Raw genomic sequence first — 23,701 nt, forward strand, 5'->3', positions numbered from 1 at the left:
CAGAAAGAACGTCACTCATGCCCTGGTCACCAGCAGGCTTGACTTCGGCAATGCACTCCATGCCGTAATAAACAAAAACCTCACCCGCAAGCTACAGAACATTCAAAACGCCACCACAAGACTGGTCCTCAACCTGCCAAGACATTGCCACATCTCCCAGCACCTGCGCGCACTCCACTGGCTCCCCATCAAAGCTAAAATCACCTTCAAGATGCTAATCCACGCTCACAAGGCCCTCCACGACACCGGACCAGCATACCTGAACAGCCGACTCAAATTCCACGCACCCCAAAGGATCCTACGATCAACCCAGCTCGCCTAAGCCATGGTCCCTGCACCAGAAAGACCAGATCGGGAGGCTGCTCCTTCTCCTTCCGTGCGGCCAGTGCCTGGACAGACCTTCCGCTCCACCTCAGACAGATAACATTGCTCCCCATCTTCGCAAGAAACCTCAACACCTGGCTCTTCAACAGACCCCCTCCTTGATGGACTGGAACCTGAGAATACCCCCCTCACCCTCCCAGCGCCTTGAGACCCTTATGGGTGAGTAGTCGCACTTTACAAACACCTGATTTGATTTGATTAGAGTGTTTGAAACATCCAACATCAAAGGTGCAGAAGCATTGGCTTCTGCTTTCAATTAGAAAACTCCTTCGCCTTCTCAGGGGCTCTGCTCTACCGCCCTCCTGGCCCTTTCAAAAACTTTCTGGATAGCATTAGGCACACCGCAAGCTCACTTATTCTTAGTCTTGCTAATTTTACCTTATTAGGAGACTTTAACATCCACCTAGATGTACAAAGTGACCCAGCTGCAGTAAATTTCCTAGAAATTCTTGATACGCTTGGCCTTGACCAGCGGATATCCACCCCCACTCATAATGCAGGCCACACCTTGGATGGTATCTGCTCTAATCTCACAACCCTTACAGTCAAGACTCCAGTCGGTTTAACCTGGTCCGATCACATGTTTATTACTCTAGAAATCAGATATCAGCAGGCGAAATAAATTGAAGAGCCACATCTTTATCTCCCAAAATATCAGGCCTAGATGGAATGATATGACAGCTCTTTCCAACCTCAAACTTGAAGCTACAATTTGTAGGCCCATGCTGTCGGGAGACCCAGCTGTAGACAACCAATGTTTCACACAATGGATGACCACCTTGAGGGACTATTTTACCCCTCCTATCCCAAAGAACAACCAACTGTTTTAAAAACCCTCCGCCCCATGGGACACCCATAACCTGAAAGAATTACACAGCCACTTCAGGACCCTGGAATGTAGATGACGACAAAAATATAAACAGGAAGATCTAATCAGGTTTAAAATTGCCCTTAAACACTATCATCAACAAATTAGGGTCACTAAGAAATCTTATTTTACTGAGATGCTTAAACTGGCCAAGGCGAATGAAAAAACTATCTTTAAGATAATTAACTCTTTTACCAATCCCACACCTCTGAAACAAGATATTCCCCCATCACAGTCTCTTTGCGATTGCATAGTTGACTACTTCTAACACAAAGTTCAGTCACTACAACAAGATTTTCTTGCTCTCTCTGTTTCGCATGTTACTCCATCTGCCGATCTAGATATAGATATTAATAGACCATCACTTAGAGCTTTCCAAGTTATTGGCCAAGAACAATCCTGTCAGGCTATTCTTGCAGTGAAATCAGGCTCTCCCTTTGACCCCTGTACCCCTTTAATGTTACACGCCATTATAGATACTGTCAACCCAGTTATTAATAATATAATAAACGCCTCTCTACTACTAGCTGAAGTCCCCAACGAATGGAAACTTGCCGCAGTCAAGCTTCTCCAAAAGAAACAACTTGTGGATCCCACCACCCTTCCCAATCTTAGACCTATCTCTCTACTTCCATGTTTTAATAAGATTTCCGAAAAATTAGTTAACTCTCAACTAATGACCTATCTGGAAGGAGCCAACATCCTTCACCCAACCAATCAGGCTTCAGGCTCAACACTCTACAGAATCAGCCCTCCTATACATCGCTGAATCCCTGAAAGCTGCCTTATACAAGGGGAAAAATGCTGTGCTGGTCTTATTAGACCTATCAGATGCTTTTGACACAGTTTCACATGTCATCTTCCTGGGTCGTCTCGTGTCATGTGGTATTTCTCATCTTGCCCTGGCCTGGCTTAAATCATTTCTATAAAACAGAAGACAAGTCATTACTCTTGGAAACTATCCATCAGCAGAAAAAGCTCTGCTTTCTGGGGTACCACAAGGGTCTGTCCTCAGTCCTGCACTCTTTAATGTCCATATGTCCCCCCTGATTAGTCTGATATCATCCTTTAACATCGTGATTATCTCCTACACGGACGATAAGCAGCTAATCTTAGTCTTAGATAAAAACACCACACTGGCGGAAGAAAATGTCCGACAATCTCTTACAGATGTCCTTCGCTGGATCAAAACAAACCACTTAAAATGCAATTCCGAAAAAGCAGAAATTATGCCACTAGGGAAAGAGAACATCTTTTCCCCTAACCTATGGTTGCCCTCTGACATTCCAACCCCCTCCCCCAATATAGTAACAGTAGCCAGAAATCTGGGGGTCCAATTCGACTCAGCACTAGCCTTTCACCATCAATCCCTAGCGGTAGCTGGAACCTGTTTCCATCTAATAAAGTCACTTAATAAGTTCTTTGACTTACTTCCTTGTATGACAAGACAGGCAGTTGCAGTTGCCTTAATCACTTCCAGATTGGACTACTGCAACAGCCTCTATGCAGGAGTCAATAAGTCTGTCTCACACAAGCTACAGATGGTACAGCACACTGCAGCCCGACTAGTCCTTAAATGGCCCAGTAAACTCATAAGCACCTGCCACACTGAAGGCTTTACATTGGCTACCTATCCATAGAAGGATCTTGTTCAAGATCTTCATAATTACCTTCCAAATCTTTCATTCCTCAGGCCCACACAATTTACGACCTAGGTTTATACGCTACCTGCCATGCCACACTCTCAAATCCTAGAACGCTAATCTACTAAACCCCCCTGTTTTCAGATTAGTCTCAAAAGGGGGGAAATCAATTGCAGTTCTAAGGCTAAAGCCTGAAACCAACTGCCCAACCACCTACGTTTCATCGAATCAAAAAATCTCTCCAGGAAAGCTCTGAAAACGAGGATTTTTATGGCCCATGATGAGCTATGTAAACACTTATCTAATTTCTCTTTCCTAGTCTCAGCCACCCTGCCTGTTAGCGACTTACTCAGTGCCGTGATGCTCCTCAGAATGAAAGCTGCGCTTTACAAATACCATATAACATAACATGCTCCTGTGTATAAATGGGAGTGTGTTAGTATTTGTAGTATTTGCCAGGAATCAGTTGATACAGTAGGACCCCACCTGTTTACTTGCAGTGCTGTTATTTTCTTTACCTCTGCAAACTTGGGACGAATGAGTACTGGAACAGTCGTCATGTTTAAGTGCATGTTGCGAAATTTATGAACACCAACCTTGTTTCTAACCCTTAGTTGTGCAGAATATCTGTGGGATCACTTACATTACTTTCTGAGAGAAGCAAACTCTAACATTAAAAGTATCATCCACTGAGCTTCAGAAAGAACTTAAAGGTAGAGTTGTGTATTTACCTTTAGATGTTAAACGCAATATTGAAACTGTGGGTGTAGAGACTGGAATTTGGAAGAACCACCTGTTATTCTGGTGAAAGGTGTTCCCACGGAAAAAGAATCTGGCAGGAACCAGTTGATGTAAATAAGGTGAACAGAGCTACATTATATCTTAAAGACATTAATGTGTTCTCTAAAGATGTAGATGTTGGCTAACATGGAAGTTGCATTGAGGAAGTAACGTTGCATTCAAGTGGACAGTTTGAAAAAGTGGATAGAAGACGATCTTTAGAAATATATGAGCATTTCTGTATCCATCCACTATGTTCAAAGAGGTTATTGGGGATGCTATAGAACTATATCAGATAAAGCAAGCTAAAAGAATGCCAATGAGTATCTGGAGAAAAGTTTAGAGGCTCAATGTTTTCCCCAACTACTTTGAACTGGAGTAGGCGGACTGTATGATGCCCCCCCCCCTGTGCAAATAACTGCAGCAGAGTACAGGGCAACAAGATTATATTCTGAGGACCCTAGATTTCATATTCCTTATGTATTCCACCTGTTGCTTGAAGAAAGTTGCTTCTTAGTTCTCTTTGAAAAAGAAAAAGTTTAAAACTGTTAGAAACACCTTAAAAACAGCAGTACTTTTAACAAACATTTCAAAAGTACTCCACAAAATCCTCCTAGCTGTACTGACACAGTTTCTGACTAAGCCTGAATTTCAACCTGCACATTTCTTAGGCTAATTCATACTTCCTGACAAGTAAATGTAAATTGAAATGTAAATTGATACTTGTATAGCGCACTACTCACCCACAGGGGTCTCAAGGCGCTTGTACGAATACCGCTGTGGAACCCATCCTGGCTTTCCCTGTGAGGTGTCCACTCCTGGGCACCCCCAAGGTGAAGCCAGGCATCCTTAGCGTTGTGGGGGCCGTTGTGGAGATTAAGCAAGCTATTGCCCAGAGTTGCAGAGTGGGACTCCATGATTGGAATAGGCACCGAGGCGAGAATTATCAGGTCCGTGGAATTTTTTGAGCCCAAGGCCCGCCGCCCGCCAAGTCGGGGAATTGAACCCTGGTCCCGGGCTAGACCTCTGCACCAGGGTCTGCCGCTCTAACCATTGAGCCACACTTCTCCACAAGGGCATCCTTTATAGTGGGATTCCTCAACCTCTTCCCCTTTCTCTAGTGCCAGTACATTGTCCCTCCCATCACCACCAATATGACTTCAAAGTCACCTCTCAAATCCTCCTCAGAGATCCTCTGTACCTCTATACCTACTTCTTATGCCAGAATAACCTGTCTATATCAACCCCCTCCTTAAAGTCAGGCACCAACCCTCTGAATATATGAACTCTTCTGCACTGGGCACAGTAGTGGTGCTCCCACCATGTTTGTTAACCTCGAACAGCTATTTGACCTTTGAGAGGACCTCCTGGACACTCCAGCTAGCAGGAACCTTTTCTCTTCCAAGGCTCTCTTAGCCTCAGCTTTCGTCTTCTCTGCATGCAGCTGGGCCAGCTGCAGCCTCAGGTCCCACTCAGCCTGTCTGTCCTTGAAGTCCTCAGGGGACTTGGTTTGGGAGGAGACAGTACTTCCTGCACTGTGTCTAATAGAGAATGTTCTCTCTGAGGGATCCACTCTCTCCTCTGGAGACTTTATCCACTTATTTCTCCACTCCTCTCTCTCTCTTTCTGAAACACACTACCCTTTGGAGTCCTGGTTATGAGGTAAACTATAATCAAGGTTCTCCCTTTTCAAGAGTGCTGTAGTAGTCCTCTTCAAACTCTTCTTGTGGTGCAGATTGCAATCTATGGATGTGCCCCCAGGCTCTAAGGGCAAACTAGTACTCATGAGTAAATGGATGTGTGAATGGTCTTATTGGGGCGTGAGTGTGGCAGTCACTGTCTGGCTATATGAGTGATGGGTACATAACTGCTTATGTGAGAGTGTAACTGGGTCTGTCAGTACCTCCCTGACTGCATGAGCATGTGTGATTTACACACTATTAAATTACATGCTATAAGCAAACACCCACCTCTAATTTCAAACACATTCATTCACACTAGCATGATAAAATTATTATACATTCAGAATAGCAATTCTTCTTTCTTCTTTCCTGCTCACTGTATTTTTACTTAATATTCTCATCTAAGCACCCTTTTATTATTTTCCCTTCTATTATACTGTCTAGAAGCTGCACATTTTCTTTCACCTTATATGCACTCATTATTTTTTCCTTAATATACTTTTATATATTACAACCTAATTAACATATCTGTAAAGGCTGTTTGCTGTTCTCTTAGTTTTATTTCTATGCCTGGCAACATCTATTTTCATTCCAAATCACAACTCCTGATATCACCTCCTCTCTCTGTAGAAAAGCAGCTACAGTGGCAACCCCTTACCATGAACTCTTAGTAATGCTGCTCTAGTTGGAAAATAATAGGCTTCCTTTCATCTTTCTTTTTTGTCATACCACTTCTAAATTGTCAATATTTCTTAAACCCTTTCCATGTTTCAGGTGAAGAAGCGCAATTTGGTGTTTTTTTCCAAGAATCAGCTGCTCCATCGCGACATTCAGCGTGCCCCCCCCCCCCCCATGTTAACTACGCAGCCAGATTCGCAGATTTATATTGGGGCTGTGTTGCGCACCGGAGTGACCCAAAAAACTTTTCTAGCATTTTACTGCCTATTAAGCATACTTTTACCTAATTTATAACAAACACATGGGTTCAGAGAAGCTCTCACCTGACCCCTTCATCTAGTATACAAGCAACCTTTCAGCTCTAGGGACCGTTTTCTGAAATATAAAATGGTAGCTGCAACTTTTCTGTGAAGGTGCGCACAGCCAATCAGAACCCTGCTTTGGTGATTGGAGTCGCAGAGTCACCGCTGGTGGATCTGCGGAGGGTCCCTGTCCCTAGATATACAAAGTTTGTTTTCAGTCATTTTTCTAAAACTACTACACGGATTTACACCAAAAAGGGCGCTTTCTGGACCAAGAGCTAGCTTTCTGCCAAATTTGGTGTAATTCTGTTCAGCGCTTCAGGCTGTAGTCAAAATCCACATGGGAAATTGCATAAGGAAAACATGTTTTGGGATCCCTCTTTTTCTTGGCCCCCGCTTGACAGATCATCTGGAAACTTTCAGCACAGCAACTGCAGTGAGTGGCAAACTAGTTTTGAAAAAGTGACGAGGATTCTTCAAACGGCACCCAAGTTATTGTCAAAACAAAAACCACTTTTCCAATGGAAACTAGGTCCTAACTATAAATGCCTACTTGCAACCACCAGTAGGTTATATATATTTATATCCCATTTCTTTGGTGCCTTTGAAATGTAAATGAAATCAATATTGTTGGTGCTTTAGTACCCCTCTGTGTCTCTAGCTATTTGAAGGAGGTTTTGAGCCTCTTGTGAGTTTCTCCAAAAGTGATTGCATCTGCTTCACACCGCCAGCCACCCGCTGCAAACCCTATTCTGTAACTCCCACTCCATAAGATAATTTCCTAGCATCTGTTGACAGTACGTTTGCTTTAATGTTCATGCTTCAGTTATGTGTTGAGAACTGTTGTAGAGTTAGCTTCTGCCCTAGTCAGAGGTACACTCATTTCCATCCTGAACACGTATTTGTCTAAACTGTTTATCTGATGTTGCCTATCACTCTGGTACCACCCTTTGTGGCATGTGAGCGCTTAAATGCACAGTTCGACAGGTATGTTGCATGGCTTTTTACCATTACAGTAGTGGGGTTTCACCTCCATTAGCACCAAAGTGATGTTAGCAGTTTGTATCTGCAAAAACAACAATGATGGACAGAATGTGGATCAATGTCACACATTCACCCCAGTCCAAAGATCTGGGCCCAAATCCATCGTTTTTCCACTCCACACCACCCTGGGTTAGACAATGGCGATATGCAAATCAGCGCTGACCCTGTGCCCCATGGGAACAGTCCAGTCCGAACTACAAAAGCCATGTCCTTCCCAGAACGGAAACAAGCATCCGAGGACCGGCCCGGTTTCGAGGTAACACCTCTCTTCAGCCCGGCTAGCTTGATTCCAGTGGTGTGGAGTGCCTGGGACTCACGTCTGAGCATCCCCAGTACACTTAGAGCGGTAACTGCAAAAACAACAATGATGGACAGAATGTGGATCAATGTCACACATTCACCCCAGTCCAAAGATCTGGGCCCAAATCCATCGTTTTTCCACTCCACACCACCCTGGGTTAGACAATGGCGATATGCAAATCAGCGCTGACCCTGTGCCCCATGGGAACAGTCCAGTCCGAACTACAAAAGCCATGTCCTTCCCAGAACGGAAACAAGCATCCGAGGACCGGCCCGGTTTCGAGGTAACACCTCTCTTCAGCCCGGCTAGCTTGATTCCAGTGGTGTGGAGTGCCTGGGACTCACGTCTGAGCATCCCCAGTACACTTAGAGCGGTAACTGCAAAAACAACAATGATGGACAGAATGTGGATCAATGTCACACATTCACCCCAGTCCAAAGATCTGGGCCCAAATCCATCGTTTTTCCACTCCACACCACCCTGGGTTAGACAATGGCGATATGCAAATCAGCGCTGACCCTGTGCCCCATGGGAACAGTCCAGTCCGAACTACAAAAGCCATGTCCTTCCCAGAACGGAAACAAGCATCCGAGGACCGGCCCGGTTTCGAGGTAACACCTCTCTTCAGCCCGGCTAGCTTGATTCCAGTGGTGTGGAGTGCCTGGGACTCAGGTCTGAGCATCCCCAGTACACTTAGAGCGGTAACTGCAAAAACAACAATGATGGACAGAATGTGGATCAATGTCACACATTCACCCCAGTCCAAAGATCTGGGCCCAAATCCATCGTTTTTCCACTCCACACCACCCTGGGTTAGACAATGGCGATATGCAAATCAGCGCTGACCCTGTGCCCCATGGGAACAGTCCAGTCCGAACTACAAAAGCCATGTCCTTCCCAGAACGGAAACAAGCATCCGAGGACCGGCCCGGTTTCGAGGTAACACCTCTCTCCAGCCCGGCTAGCTTGATTCCAGTGGTGTGGAGTGCCTGGGACTCACGTCTGAGCATCCCCAGTACACTTAGAGCGGTAACTGCAAAAACAACAATGATGGACAGAATGTGGATCAATGTCACACATTCACCCCAGTCCAAAGATCTGGGCCCAAATCCATCGTTTTTCCACTCCACACCACCCTGGGTTAGACAATGGCGATATGCAAATCAGCGCTGACCCTGTGCCCCATGGGAACAGTCCAGTCCGAACTACAAAAGCCATGTCCTTCCCAGAACGGAAACAAGCATCCGAGGACCGGCCCGGTTTCGAGGTAACACCTCTCTTCAGCCCGGCTAGCTTGATTCCAGTGGTGTGGAGTGCCAGGGACTCACGTCTGAGCATCCCCAGTACACTTAGAGCGGTAACTGCAAAAACAACAATGATGGACAGAATGCGGATCAATGTCACACATTCACCCCAATCCAAAGATCTGGGCCCAAATCCATCATACCGGGCTGATGAGAGGTGTTACTTATTATGAGCTTTTGGGGAAAAAGATGTGGATTTTCGTGTTTAAAATCTGCATGATCAAGTAAATACTGTATGTTTTTTCCCTGTTCATTTTCGTCAGGTTTGGCCTCCAAAATGTAACGGAGGTTGAGTTATTCAATGCATTCAATAAATATTGGATCATTAAATACCTTCAAACTTGTAATTTGACCAATGCTTAAACAGGGGTTGACATATGGGTCGGAATATTACGACCTACTCATAACCAGGCCCTAAGAAATAACCTTAGCATGGTCCCTACTTACACAACATGTGATCTGTAATGGCTCTTCCTAAAAATCAAGTAGCACACTTGTGGTCTTGCTATCTGGGCACCAGCTGTCAAGCCACTATAAAAGGAGTGCTTTCCATTATGCCAGTGTGAACTGATGTGATCAAGCGGAGGCCAGCATTTGCTGTTTGCAGGAGTCCTAGGGAGCCGGCTCATGGAATTCATTGCACATTGGCAGTCAGCTAGAGGTGATGCAAGAGACGATGAAAGCTTCCCACTGAGTGCGAAAAGCCAAGAGGCAAAATTGGCCGTAAACTGCAATGCGGCCATGCAGTAGCTGTGTCTTCGGAGTTGGATGTTTTCATTATTTCACAGCCTGACACAAAGATATAATTGGCATAATTGGATTCAAAGGATCCGTTTAATACATATAAACTGATGCCGAATAGAGTTGTTAAAATGTACTCTATATTTTGTGCTAGCAACACACCCACTGTACTTGGCCCCTCATGAAACAACTCTGGACCCATTAGGTATTACAAGACAGTTATCTATGAGGAATATTTCACATTTGTTAAAAAAAAACAAGTATATAAGTAATTGTCGAGCTTAAACTTATGAAATAGTACATGTGTAATATTCAAGTCATCACTCACATGACTTTCCCGCTCCTTGCTATGTTCGATAAAATTTTACCAGAAGCATGTCCTAAATCAAAAACTTCAAGCTGAGTTTTTGCTTTTGTTTCTAGGTCGAAGGCTTAAGTGGAGTGCTGGAAGGTGGACTTTTTCTTTGCTTTTTGGCTGTGATTTGTGTAACCAGATAGGGCTATTAACATGAATCTTTAAATTATAAAGTGAAAAATAGCGCCTAAAAGCAGAAAGTGCTAACTCGGGATATCGGGTCATGCTGAACCAGGTCAAAGTCAAAAGTTCAGTTTGACCGCAATGGAGCGTGGGTTGGATACAGTCCCAGATTAGTCCCACTTGAAACAAGGAGAGTATGGCTGGCGGTGGTCAGCTTAGCTCGAAGAGCAGGCTGGGCGTCGTGGACAGGTAGGCTAGTGCTTCGCATTGGCGGTCCTCTATGGGTGATCTATGCTTGCTGTGCGAGGAGATGGGCTGACAGTGGCTCCCACTGAATTTAGGTGTGAGTGGCGCCTTTCCTGCGCGAACGTGCCCATTTGCCATTGCGAAGAGCCCAAAGCTTGATTTCCACAGCCCGTGAGCCACAACAAGCATCCAGGACATGAGAAGTACCACTTGGGGGTCAGGAACTCGCTGCAGCTGAGTCCAGGAACTCGCTGCAGCTGAGTCCAGGAACTCGCTGCAGCTGAGTCCAGGAACTCGCTGCAGCTGAGTCCATGAGCTCATTAGGGAGTCCTTTATGCCCCTGAGACTCAGATCAGGCGGGCAGCAGGCTAGCCGTTTGAGTCACTCTGGGGTCCTGGGTTCAAGATGAAGTTGTAGGTCCAGGGCTTCTTCCCCAGGCAAGACGATAGCAGAGAGCAGGGCAGCAGTTACTGCAGAGCAGCAGTCCATCAGAGTAGCTATCCTTGTAGTAGCACAACAGTCCTTCTTCCTGGTAGAATATCTACAGGCCCAGAAGTCTACTGAAGTGTTGGTGTCTAATGTCCTTCTTTTATACACAGGTGTACCTTTGAAGTGGGGAGAAGCTCTTATAGGAATGCCTTTAAAGTGCACATATGCCCAGCCTTCTTGGCCCTGGCTCCAGACTAACTACAGGGAGTGATGGCCGATCCAGTCACACCTAAGCTCCTGATTGTGTGTGGCTGTCTAGGAGGAATACAGAAAGCCCAACTATCAACTACACCCAGTCATGTGACCCAAAGACAGGCTGCAGGCACCAAATGGCTAAGGCAAGAAAATACCAACTTCGAAAAGTGGCCTTTTCAGAATTGCAATTTAAAACCCAACTTCACCATCAGTTATGATTTTAAATTATGGTTCCAGAGACAATAAACTTGAACGGATTATCTCTTCACATTTGGAAATGACACCTATAAAATGTAATAAGGCATCTCCAATGTTATCCAATGAAAGAGATAGGCTTTGCAGTAGTGAAAAACGTTTTGAAGAGTTTTTCACTACCAGTACATGTAAAACTTAAAAGTACATGTTGAACTTTTTTACATATATTTCACCCTGACGTATGGGCTGTCCAGGGTCTACCCTAGGGCTGACTTATATGTAGCAGGAGTGAAAGTTTGGGTTTGGCAAAGGGTTGGTTTTGCCTGGTGGAAATGGTAGTTTAAAACTACAAACACAGGGTCTGTGGTGGCAAACCTGAGACAGAGGTATGTTTAAAACAGCTTCTTAAGTGGGTGGCAAAACCAGTACTGCAGGCCGACAGGCAACATTTAATTTACAGGCCCTGGCACAGGTTGTGTCACTTTACTAGAGACTTACAAGTAAATTAAATGTGCCAGTCGGGTATAAGCCAAAGTTACCATGTTTTAAGGAAAGAGCACAAGCATGTTAGCACTGTTTAGCAGTAGCAAAGTGTGCAGAGTCCTATGGCCAGCAAAAATGAAGTCATCAAAAACATGATGTCTGAAGGCAAAAAGTTAAGGGGAAGGCACGCCAAGGATACCAGGTCTAACACACACAATTATCTATGTTTTGCAACATCTTCAAGCAGGCTTCAGATCTTGTCATATCACAAACCTGGTACAATCTTCGCCCCTGAATGATCTCCAGTGGCTGGCAGACCATGGTTTAGAAGGGACTGTTGTGTCTTTTAACATTTCTGAAGCCCTTGATACTACTGACCAATCACTACTGCTTCCCAGATAGAATACTGTTAGCCTTAATAATCTTGTCAAAAAATGATTCTACCCATTTTTGACAGATTACGCCCTGACAGTTTTGTGCTTTCAAGTTATTGCCAAGTCAGTTTAACGGTGGAGTGACCCAGGGTCTGTAATTTCCCTTCGACTTTTTAACATGTACATGTTACTATCAGCCTCCATGGTATTTGTTAAAGGAGCATAGTTATATATCTATGCCGATGACATCCCAACCAACACCTGTACAGGCAAAATGTTTAATATCTGGTTGCCTGCTGGAGTGGTTAATTGATGAAATATTTGGAGTACACCAATGGATGGCCTCTTGTCTTATCAAACTGAATCCAATAAAAATTGAACTGCTGATAAAATAATTCCATTCACAAATGGAAGCTGGCTTGCTGGCCGGTAGGGATGCCCATCAACCCATTGCTCCTCCAACTAGAGTCATCTGGAATCTGGGTATTTACTCATATTATACCCTTTCTTTGGAAATGCAGAGATACAAGGAAATCAGTTCCAGTAAAAAATTCTCCTTTATGATGCACCGTGGTAGAATACCCCTGTAGTTACAGCCACAGTTGCAATATAGAAATGCCTAGAACTACCAGACAAAACATTTTGGAAGACTTCATTTTATACAAAATATCACCAACCGGCTACTGATGGTGCCATTCTAAAGATCATATTGCTCCTATCCTAAGGATGCTTTATTGGTTACCAGCCAAGTGAATAGTGTCATTTAAAGTCCTTGTCACAATTCTTCTCTTCCATTCCCTGGCTTCAAAATTAGAATGCTCTTTAGTTAACTCAAAATCAGGGTGCAAATATTTCTTTTGTTCACTTTTCACTTATTCTACATATGAGCGTTTTTCCCTACCAGGACATGTAAAATTTAAAAGTACACGCCCTGCCTTTTAAATACATCGCACCATTCCCTCTGAGTTGTACAGGTCCTACCTTAGGGATGACTTATATGTATAAAAGGGAAGGTTTGAGCCTGGCAATAGGTTAATCTTGCCAGGTCCAAATGGCAGTGTGATCTGCGCACACAGGCTTTGCAATGGCAGGCCCTAACCATGGTTAGAGGGTAACTTAAGTGGGTGGCACAATAAGGGCTGCAGGCCCACTAATAGCATTTCGTTTAAAGGCCATGGGCACACGTATTGCACTTGTTTAGGGACTTATAATTTACTTATGGGTAAATTAAATATGCCAATTGTGCATGAGCCAATATTGCCATGTTTAGGGGAGAGAGCACAAACTCTTTAGCACTGGATGACAGTGGTAAAGTGCACAGAGTCCTAAAGCCAGCAAAAACGAGGCCATAGAAGTGGAAGAGATAGGGAAAGGTTGAGAGGAAGACCACTCTAAGGATGTCAGGTCTAACAGGCCTGACATTTTGCGTGACATCACTAGTGATAATCCTAAATAGAACATCCGTGAGTACCACAGAGAGGGGTTTGGTTTTGCCCACATGCTGGTGGACAGGATTACCTGTTTCGATTGATCATTCGATTAGTGCTTCCAAATAAAGGGTGCTTCCCTCCACGCAGCCATGACTATTTTGTTTGTTTATTCAGCTGCAGTAAAGAAGGCTTGCCAACGCATAAAGTTTGGGGGCAAATACATAGCATTATAATACTCTTAAACTGTCTCAAATAACTAGATCATTTTCAATGTTTTTCTTTTTCTGATGGAAGCACAAGTTCCCTTCCATTTCCACCGGTAACTTTAGATTCAGAGTGCAGTTCTGTGTTTGAGAGAAGTATAGGGTGCCCAGTCCTAAGCTAATCTCCATAAATATTTTAAGTATGCCTTGACAGATCAACTGTTGCTGGACCTTATGTCATCAGCAAAAAAGTCCTTATTTATTTATTTTATTTATTTATGTGCTTCTATAGCGCCTGAATAAACCCCCGCAGGGGTATCTCTGCGCTTTGCCATACAAGAAAAACAAATATTATGCCCGGGCAGTACCAGAGGGTTATGGATAGCGGGAAGTGGTTAAATGCTGGAGAAAAGGTGGGTTTTAAGGGTTTTTCGAAAAGAAAAATGATCAGTAATGTGTTTTAATGGGAGGGGGAGGGAGTTCCAGAGAACAGGTCCTGCGTACGCCAGAGCCCTGCCTCCTTGGCGGGTTTTTTTAATTTTAGGAACCTGTAGGAGCTGGAGATTACTGGAGCGTAGTGAACGACCTGGAACATAGGGTAGAAAGGCTGTGGTGAGAAATTTTGGGCCCTTCCCTATCAGGCATTTGTGAATAGTACACAAGATTTTAAATTTGGTACGTTGTCGCACTGGCAGCCAGTGAAGTTCCACCAGTAGAGGCCGGGAGGGAGTCCTAGATGGAACATTCAGGACTAACCTCGCAGCCGTATTCTGGACTACTTGTAGTTTGTTAAATTGGCCTTCATTAGATGATAAAAGAAGGCCATTACAGTAGTCCAATCTACTAATGACCAGAGCCTGGACCAAGGTCTTTCTGTGATGATCCGGCAGATAGGGAAACACCCTTCTCAGCAGTGCAATAACCCCAAAGCATGTACCAGCAACCTGGTTGACATGATCTTTGAATGTCAGCGATTGATCAAATAACACTCCCAGATTTTTTATGGTCTACTTAGGGATAGGGACAGGTCCCAGTTCAAGAGGCCACCAATCTTTGGACCATAGTGTTACCGCATCCCCATAGAGTACAACCTCAGTTTTGGCAACATTGCACTGTAGGCAGTTCTCAGCCATCCATTTTGAAACTGCCCTCATGCCTTCTGCAAAAGTTTTTTGTAAGGCTGGAGAGAAGGTTTTAAAAGGGAACAGAAGTTGGGTGTCATCGGCGTAAGACACCGGAATAAACCCAAAGGACCTCACTAAGTCAGCCAGGGGGGCCACGTACACATTAAACAATGTGGGGCTTAGGCATGAGCCCTGTGGCACACCCCTGGTGAGCTCCCTGGCGATGGATTTATGGGAGCCCAACCTGACTTCTTGAGAGCGGCCCGAGAGAAAACTCTCCATCCAGGACAGAGCAACGCCTCCCAATCCTATCTCTCTCAGACGGCCGAGAAGCACTTCGTGAGACACCGTATCGAAGGCAGCGGATAAATCCAATAGCACCAGAATCATCGACCCTCCGCTGTCCAGCGCCATCCTGATGTTATTGGTGACAGCCAGTAGGGCTGATTCGGTGCTATGATTGGGCCTAAATCCAGATTGTGAAGGATCTAGGCCATCCGCTGTCTCGATATAGTTTGAAAGGTGGGTGTTCACGTGCTTCTCTGTCATCTTGCCGATGTATGGCAAGAGAGAGATAGGTCGGAGGTTAGATAGATCTGTCCAGGGTGAGGTCGCTTTCTTCCTTCCAGTGTACTACTGAGAAAGTGGCTTAGGCTCTTCTTACATTTTGGTTTCCCTACGTAGAGAATTTGATTGGGTTGAAGTTGGATACTTTCACTAAAAAGCGAGCTTACATTGCCCATTTCGGATTATGGCTAACCAGATGTAGCAGGACCGAGTTGGTTAGGATGGCAAGTCAGAGATTCTGGCTAGAGGCCCGATCAGTTTATAATTAGATGTTACAAAAAAGGCAGTAGGTCAAATATATTTATTTTGAAAAGAATATGTTAAAGTTAATAGACTTATATGACTGGATTGGTATTACTTTATATTAAAGTTTACAGATTGTAATTTTGTTACTTGGAATCTCACAGATTAGCATTGAAGGCTTCGGTTATGGTCCTATGGTCCTTTAATCTGACAAACCCCCAAAGTAGAAGATTGAAACTGTGATAATTCTTGTCAGGCCCTAATGAGTTGTATATTGTTCTGCCAACTGTGATTATATATATATATACACACACACACACACATGCATACTTCTTTTCAGTGTGTTGTCTCCAAGCAGCCAGACCACCGGCGGTGCTCATATATGTAATTTATAACTGCATATATGTATATATATTGCATATATATATATATATAGCAAATATATTTATATATATATTGAAGTTGAAAGGCTGTGGAGCAGAAACAATTGGCTCTGCGTAGCGCCGTGTTCTAGCTGTGAACGGGCCTGCCTCGAGACTGCCAATCCTACTACAGGTGAAAAACGAAGCTTTTAATATATGACATGCATAGAACCTACTATAGGTATTTAATATTGACTCACCTCACGGGACTATAACATCCATAATGCCTTAAATAAATGCGCGAAGCAAAAGCCAATGAAAGCAAAAGGAAATAAAAGCATACCGGAAATGTGGTGATCTGAGCCTCTATTGCATGTTCCAGAGCCCATGAAGAAGAGGCGTTGTCCTCGAAACGCGTCGGCCATGAGAATTATTAATGGCATCTGAGAGGCAAGCTGCATGAGGTCATAATGCCAGATGGTGGGGGCATGGTTGAGTGCTCTTTCGAAAGCTACGGCACTTTGTTGGACATATATATATAATCAGCAGCCAGACCACCGGAGGTGCTCGTAATCAGCTGCACACTACACCATAATCCCAGATTCCACATTCTTTTTTAATGAAAGAACTCCATACCACTCTGGTAGAATGTCAATTATGATTCATTACTCAGTCTGAAGAATGCATTAACGCGTTTCAGTGCTCACAGCACCTTGGTCAAGATATATATACATCTTAAATATTTATTTTTTAAACATATAGAAAATATATAGCATATATATAAAATTCTAAGCACCGTTAGCAATTCTTTGCCACCCTAAATATTCCCTTGCCACCCAAATACCCACCCTAAATCCCAAAATGTCCTTTACCACCCAAAACCCATACCCACCCTAAACTCTAAAAATTCCCCTGCCACCCAAAAGCCCCTACCCACCCTAAACCCTAAAAGCTCCCTTGCCACCTAAAAAACCATCCCCACCCTAAACCGTAAAATTACCCTTGCCACTCAAAAACCCATGCCCACCCTAAATCTTAAAAATTCCTTTGCTGCCAAAAACCCAGACCCGCCCTGAACTCCAAAATTACACTTGCCACCCAAAACCCCAAATACACCCCACACCCTAAACCTTAACATTACCCTTGCCACCCAAAAATCAGTACCCACTCTAAACACTAAAATTTCCCTTGCCACTCAAAAAAACCATACCCACCCTAAACCCTAAAACAATCCTAAAATAATACTTACCACCCAAAAATGCATATGTTATGTTATGTTATGTTACATACATTTGTATTGCGCACAGCTGCCCCAGCTAAGGGGCGTCCTGGCGCATGGCAGGCAATATGCAACACCTACAAGGAAACACAACAGATAAAAAGACAAAGAGCTGGTTTATTAAAACAAAAAGGTTTTTAAAGCTTTACGAAAAGCTAACATACCCACCCGAAACCCTAAAAATTATATATATGTGGTACGTCCATTTAATACTATCCTTACTTTATTTTTTACTACTACTATCAATCAATCAATCAATCAATCATAGCATTTATATAGCGCACTACTTTAACAACGAAATTCATTGTAAAGGCATCCATGGTAAAACATACTTGCAGTAAAAACACTTTGTTGTAAAGGCAGGCGCTGTAAAGTCATCACATTGTTCAGTCTTTGTTGTAAAGGCTGGAGGTTGTTTCTCTCCAGGTGTTCATTGAGTTAGCGGTTGATGGCCATATTGAAGTCTTTGATGGGGAAGGGGAGCAGAGAGATGGGGCAGTAATTCTTGAGTTCCCTGGGGTCAGTGGAGGGTTTCTTGAAAAGTAGTCTGAATTCTGCATATTTCCATTCATCTGGGAAGGCAGCTTGGTGATGGATGCATTGACAATGGAGGAGAATTCCCCACTGATGTCCTTGCTCCCAAGGTTGAAGTGGTGGGGGCAGGGGTCCGTGGGTGCTACCGAGTGGATGGAGTTCATGACAGCTGTGGTGGTCTGAGTGGTGAGCTGCACCCATGCAGTGAGCAGGTGGTTGTGGGTGTCTTCATTTGGTGTGAGGAGGTTGTGGAGGACAGTGGGATGGGTTGGAAGTTACTGTAGATAGTGCATATCTAGTTGTGGGTGTAGTCCACAAAGGTGTCGCAGAGTTCCGGGGAAGGGAAGATCGTGTTTTTGGTAGCTTATGGGCAGGAGAACTCCGACGATGCTGAAGATTTCCTTGCTGTGGTTGGAGCTTCCTTCGATGCAGTCTGCAGGGTGCCACTTTTCGGGTCTTTTAGGTATTGGTGGTATTTGTTGAGGGCTTACTTGAAGGGGGCTCGGCCTGTGAGATCTCTTCTGGTGTGCCATCTGCTTTCCAGCCATTTGCAGTTGCGTTTCAGTGTCCTGAGTTCTGGTGTATACCAGCTGGCCTGTTTGATGGATCTGCTGGTCTTGGCTGGCTTGATGGGGGTGACTCTTTCAGCGCAGTTAGTGATCCAAGCAGAGAACTTTTGGACGTCCTGTACAAGTACGGTTTCGGAGTCAGGCTGGGTGGTGTTGAGGGCGTCTGTTTACTGGGTCTCTGTCACTTTGTTCCAGCTGCAGTGGGAGGAGCTGGGTTGTTTGGTGGTGGTGCATGAGGATCCTGCGATGGTGAAGTGGACGATGGTGTGGTCCCTCCAAATGAGTTTGGTGACATGACTATACTTGACTTGTCGCTGGCAGTAAAGACCTAGTAAAGTGTGTGTCTTGCAATGTGTGGATTCGGTGGCGAGTTAGGTGGGGCCAATGTTACTCATGCTTTCCAGGAGGTTGGCAGAGTTTACGACTTTGGAATCGTCAAAGTAGAAGTTAGGGTCACCAAGGAAGATGTAGTGTGTGGACTGACGAGTGGGGCAATACATTTGGGAATGGCATTGCAGAACCTGGGGTGTGGTCCTGGGGGTCTGTAGGCCTGGGTGCTTCTGATGGTAGTTTTGCATTCAGTTTGGAGTTGGAAGTTGAGGTGTTCCATGATCGGTGTGGTATCGTCTTCAGTGGTTGGGCAGCGGATGGTTTCTTTGTGGATGATGGTGATGCCTCCTCTATGTTTGTTGGTGCAGTCCCAGTGTATCATTTTGTAACCGTAGGGCATCGTGCTGGCGAAGTCCTGTGCAGAAGAGGGGTTGAACCAGATCTCTGCGATGAAGATAACATCAAGGGTACAGGTGGTGATGGTGTCCCGGATTTCAGTGGTGTGTTTGCAGAGTGAATGGTCACAAAGCAGGAGGCAGTGGAATAGTTCTGGGGTGGTCAGTGAGCTTGGTGAGGCGAGGGTTTCCGTGAGGGTAGGAGGTCCTGAGTTGCAGGCAAAGAGGCAATGGCTGGAGGTAAAAGATCCTTTCATTTATCGAGGAGATGCAGCAGTTGTTGTTGCAGCATCTGTGTACTAGGGCTTGGAGCTCACAGCTCTGGAAGGAGTATCTATGAGTGGCACGAGGGCCGGGTTGCTGGCACTGGGCAGGGTGCAGGTGCGGACGGCCACAGTTAGGCTTGCCTTTGGCATGCCTGCAGTCCCACTGCAACGTCCATTAAGTGGGTCCTGGGAGGTGGGAGGTCACACAGAGGCATTGGGTGAGGCCTGCAGGTGGGAGAAAAACAGCAGGAAGTGAGTGGGCATTGGGGGGAAAACAGAAACAGCAAATAAAACAAATAAATCAAGCAAGGTAGACACAAGAACAGACGGCACAAAAGCAATATGGGCAAAAGACAAATAACCAGAAACAAATATGCTTCAACCAATAGCCTCTAAGTGTGGATTGTGCCATGTTTATTTTTGTTACATAAAATTACACAGATTACATTTGTAGAAAAGGAATTTGGTGCTGGTTACCCACTCTAACAAACCCTAGGTGTCAAAGATTTGCACTGTAAGTATTCGTGCCAAAATCTCTTTGGAAGGTGTAGCTGTCTGCCTGTATCTTGTAATTTTAAAAAAACTTGAATTCGTAAGTTTTCAGCTGTCTCCTTTTATAGTTGTCCTTTCATTTTTTTGCTTGTCTTCTTTTTATTTTATGTTTTCTTAGGCCACTCTTGCTCCACAGGCAGTGCTAATGGATCAATTGCTTCTCATTCATTTCATATGCAGTGAACTGCATCCCACATGGCCACTTCCTCTAAACCAGTCGACAATGTTTCCGGTCCAGGGAAGACATGGCTTGGCAGTTCGGGCTGGACTGTTTCCATGACTGATTTGCATATGGCCATGTCTGAACTGGCGTGGCAGAGTGAGCTAAAGAATGATGATAGATTAAACCCTGGTCAATTGACTGGGGGTGAGTGCTTGCAATGTTCAACACTCCGTCCATCATCCCCTTTGGTTTTGCTTTGTTCGCCCTAAGTTGGCAAGGTATGCCCAGACGTGGGTCCCTTGCTCACTTTGCCACTGGATTCAAGCTAGCCTGGCTTATGACTGCTGATTAGCCAGAAACCGGTCACAGGATGCTTGTTTCCGGTCCAGGGAAGACATGGCTTGGCAGTTTGGGCAGGACTGTTCCCATGAGGCACAGGGTCAGACTAATTTGCATTTGGCCATGTCTGAACTGGGGTGGTGAAGTGAGCTAAAGAATGATGATGGATTAGACCCAGATCCGTTGACTGGGGGTGAATGCTTGCAATGTTCAACACTTCGTCCATCATCCCCTTTAGTTTTGGAGTAGTGAGATGGGCAGTTGTAGAAACCTGTATATCGAGATCTCATTAATTGAAAAAAACTGTTTTTTTCAGGATTCACAGCCAGATGTACAAAGATTTTTTGTGGTTGCAAATGTTTCGATTCTCGGTTTACGTTGACAAAAGTGCTTTTTGCAATGTGCTAAACTAATTTTAGGGGCCTGTAACTTTTTTCTAACTCCTAAAATAGGTTTAAGAATAAGGTAGGAATTGCTGGGTACGATTCACAAAGGTAAACTGAGATAAAAGTCTAACTTTCCGACTTTCGGTATTCACTAAGGGCATTTACGAGTAGTAAAGTTAGACTTTTGTTTCAGTTAAACTTAAGTTTTGGACTTAAGTTTAACTGAGACAAAACTCTAAATTTACTACTCCTAAACCCCTTTGTGAATACTGAAATTCGTAAAGTTAGACTTTCATCTCAGTTTACCTTTGTGAATCGGGCCCGCTGTTTGGAAGAGTCATGTTGTAGCCGTCCCTTCCAAATACAGATTTCTATCCATATGTTTAATTGGCATATGACTGAAAAAGCAGCTGTAACCATTGAAAAGTTACTGCCCCCCATTGTTTAAAAAAAAGAATTTCATGAACCACCATAGGTCGGTTTGCTTAATTCTGCACTGGTCACTCAGAAATCACAGCATCAGGTACATGCAATGATTGTAGTCAAAGTAATCTAAGTGGGGGTGGGGGGGTGAAGGTCCTTTTAATAATATCTAGGAATGTCCGGAAATGTTGTCAGTGGTGAAATTTAATGTAGTTACACTACTTCAAAATAAAAGATCACCTCTCGCGTTCTGTTCTAAATTGCTTAAGTTGAACATACAGTATTTAAATAAATAATTTTCAAACATCTGATTAAACCATATGCTTTTTAATTGACTACTAATTGACCCGGGTTTTATTTCTCTTGTAAGGTATTGGTACCATTGATGGTACTGCTGAGAAGGACAAAGATTTCAGAGGGAAAGCGCAGAAGCAGGTGCAGTTCAACCCAGGCCAAACCATAGCCAGTTGGAAAGTACGGATTCTGACAGATGGGGAATATGAGCAGTCTGAAACATTTCAGATTGCTCTTTCCGACCCGGTAATGGCAGTCCTAGAGTTCCCAGAGGTGGCCACTGTGGAGATCATTGATCCAGGCGATGGTAAGGACACTGCTTGTTTTCTGTGATTAATCATGTGCATTTGAACAGTCACAGTAACTAACATATAACCATAAAAATGTGCACTGAAGAATTATTTTGTGAAAATATAAATTCCCTAAATGTGGCTACCTTTATGCCAGTGCCTCTATGTTTCAGTATTAATTATCTTCATGAACAGTTTTTTCTTATTTCGTTTCTTTCTCTGCATGCCAACTAAAATGTTTTATAAAATTTTCTTCATTTTCCATTTGAGAATTTTCTATTCTCAAATAGAAAAAAGTGTGGTGAATGCCTGCTTTGAATTATTTGCCACAAATTATCTGGGCACCCATATTTCTTACCTTTATTTTTATTCATTATTCATTTGTAATGACTTTTCATTTCTAATATTAAAAATTTTCTGTCACCTAAAACTTATCTGATCAAATCCCATTATTGTTTTCATAGAATTGATGATGTTGTCAATGACTCCGTACTATCAAGAATGTGGTCTTGCTACATATAACTTTATACCGAAACAACTGTTTTGTATCCATTCATAATGTATAGTCTTCGACTGAAGTCAACGGGTCAGACTCCCTCCCTTCCTCTCGGACCGTACACCTGCGAAGTTCCCCAAGGATCCTCCATCAGCTCCACCCTGTTCAGCATCTACATGACCCCACTCGCATCCATCGTCAGATATCACACGGACTCAACATCGTATCGTACGCAGATGACACCCAACTCATCCTCTCTCTATCCAACGAACGCAACATCTCCAAACAAAACTTTCAAGAAGGAATGGAAGCAGTCGCCAGGTGGATGAAGACCATCTGCCTACAATTCAACACGGACAAAACCGAAGTACTCATCATGGGCCCAAACCCTGACGCCTGGAACGACACCTGGTGGCTCCCCGCCCTCGGGGACCGTCCCGCCTCCACGCACCCAACCTCGGAATCATCTTGGACTCCGAACTCAATATGGACCGCCAGATCAACGTTGTCACCGCCTCCTGCTACCACACCCTCAGCCTACTCCGAAAGACCTTCAACTGGATTCCCCCTGAACACAGGAAAACCATCACCCACGCCCTCATAAGCAGCAGACTGGACACGGCAACGCACTCTAAGCTGGAATCAACAAAAACCTCACCTGCAAACTCCAGAAAGGCCAGAGCGCCTCTGCCAGACTAGTCCTCAACCTACCCCGCCACTGCCACATCAGCCAACACTTACGGACACTACACTGGCTCCCCGTTGAGAAGAGAGTCACCTTCAAGCTCCTCACCCACGTCCACCAGGACCTTCACAACACCTGACCCACCTACATGAACCACCCCCTATATTTCCACGCACCCCTAAGATCCCTCCGCTCAGCCCAGCTCTCCCTTGCAAAGGTACCGCGCATCAAGAAGACCGGAACAGGAGGATGCTCCTTCTCCCCCCTCACAGCTAAGGATGTAACTCCCTCCCTCTCCACCAGAAACCAACTCTACCCAAGTTCCTGAATGACCTCAAGACCTGGCTTTTCGACGAGTCGCCATGAACATCCAGGAGCTGCGCACCCGCCTCAGCACCTTGAGACTCTTCGGGTGAGTAGCTGTGCTTTATAAACCCCTGATTTATTGATTGATAGTATATTCAGTACAAGTTGTAGCATCAGCGTCATTGTGGTACATGTTATAATGTCCCGCTTATTATCTGCAGTGTCCCTGTCACCTTTACCCTCAACGGCCAACAATAAAAATGTTTTCTGTAGGTCTG

General features: G+C 44.4%; 1 protein-coding gene across 1 annotated transcript in view; it reads left to right on the forward strand.

Annotated features, from left to right (window-relative positions):
* The window catches only part of FREM2 (FRAS1 related extracellular matrix 2), a 635,470-nt gene that overhangs the window by 269,570 nt on the left and 342,199 nt on the right, over positions 1–23,701 (forward strand). The window contains exon 4 of the mRNA XM_078657234.1: positions 21,723–21,953. Within this exon, the coding sequence (XP_078513360.1) occupies positions 21,723–21,953 (231 nt within the window). The remainder of the gene's footprint in view (positions 1–21,722; positions 21,954–23,701) is intronic.

This window comes from Lissotriton helveticus, chromosome 8, assembly GCF_964261635.1.
Source record: "Lissotriton helveticus chromosome 8, aLisHel1.1, whole genome shotgun sequence".
In the NCBI taxonomy this organism is placed as follows: domain Eukaryota; kingdom Metazoa; phylum Chordata; class Amphibia; order Caudata; family Salamandridae; genus Lissotriton; species Lissotriton helveticus.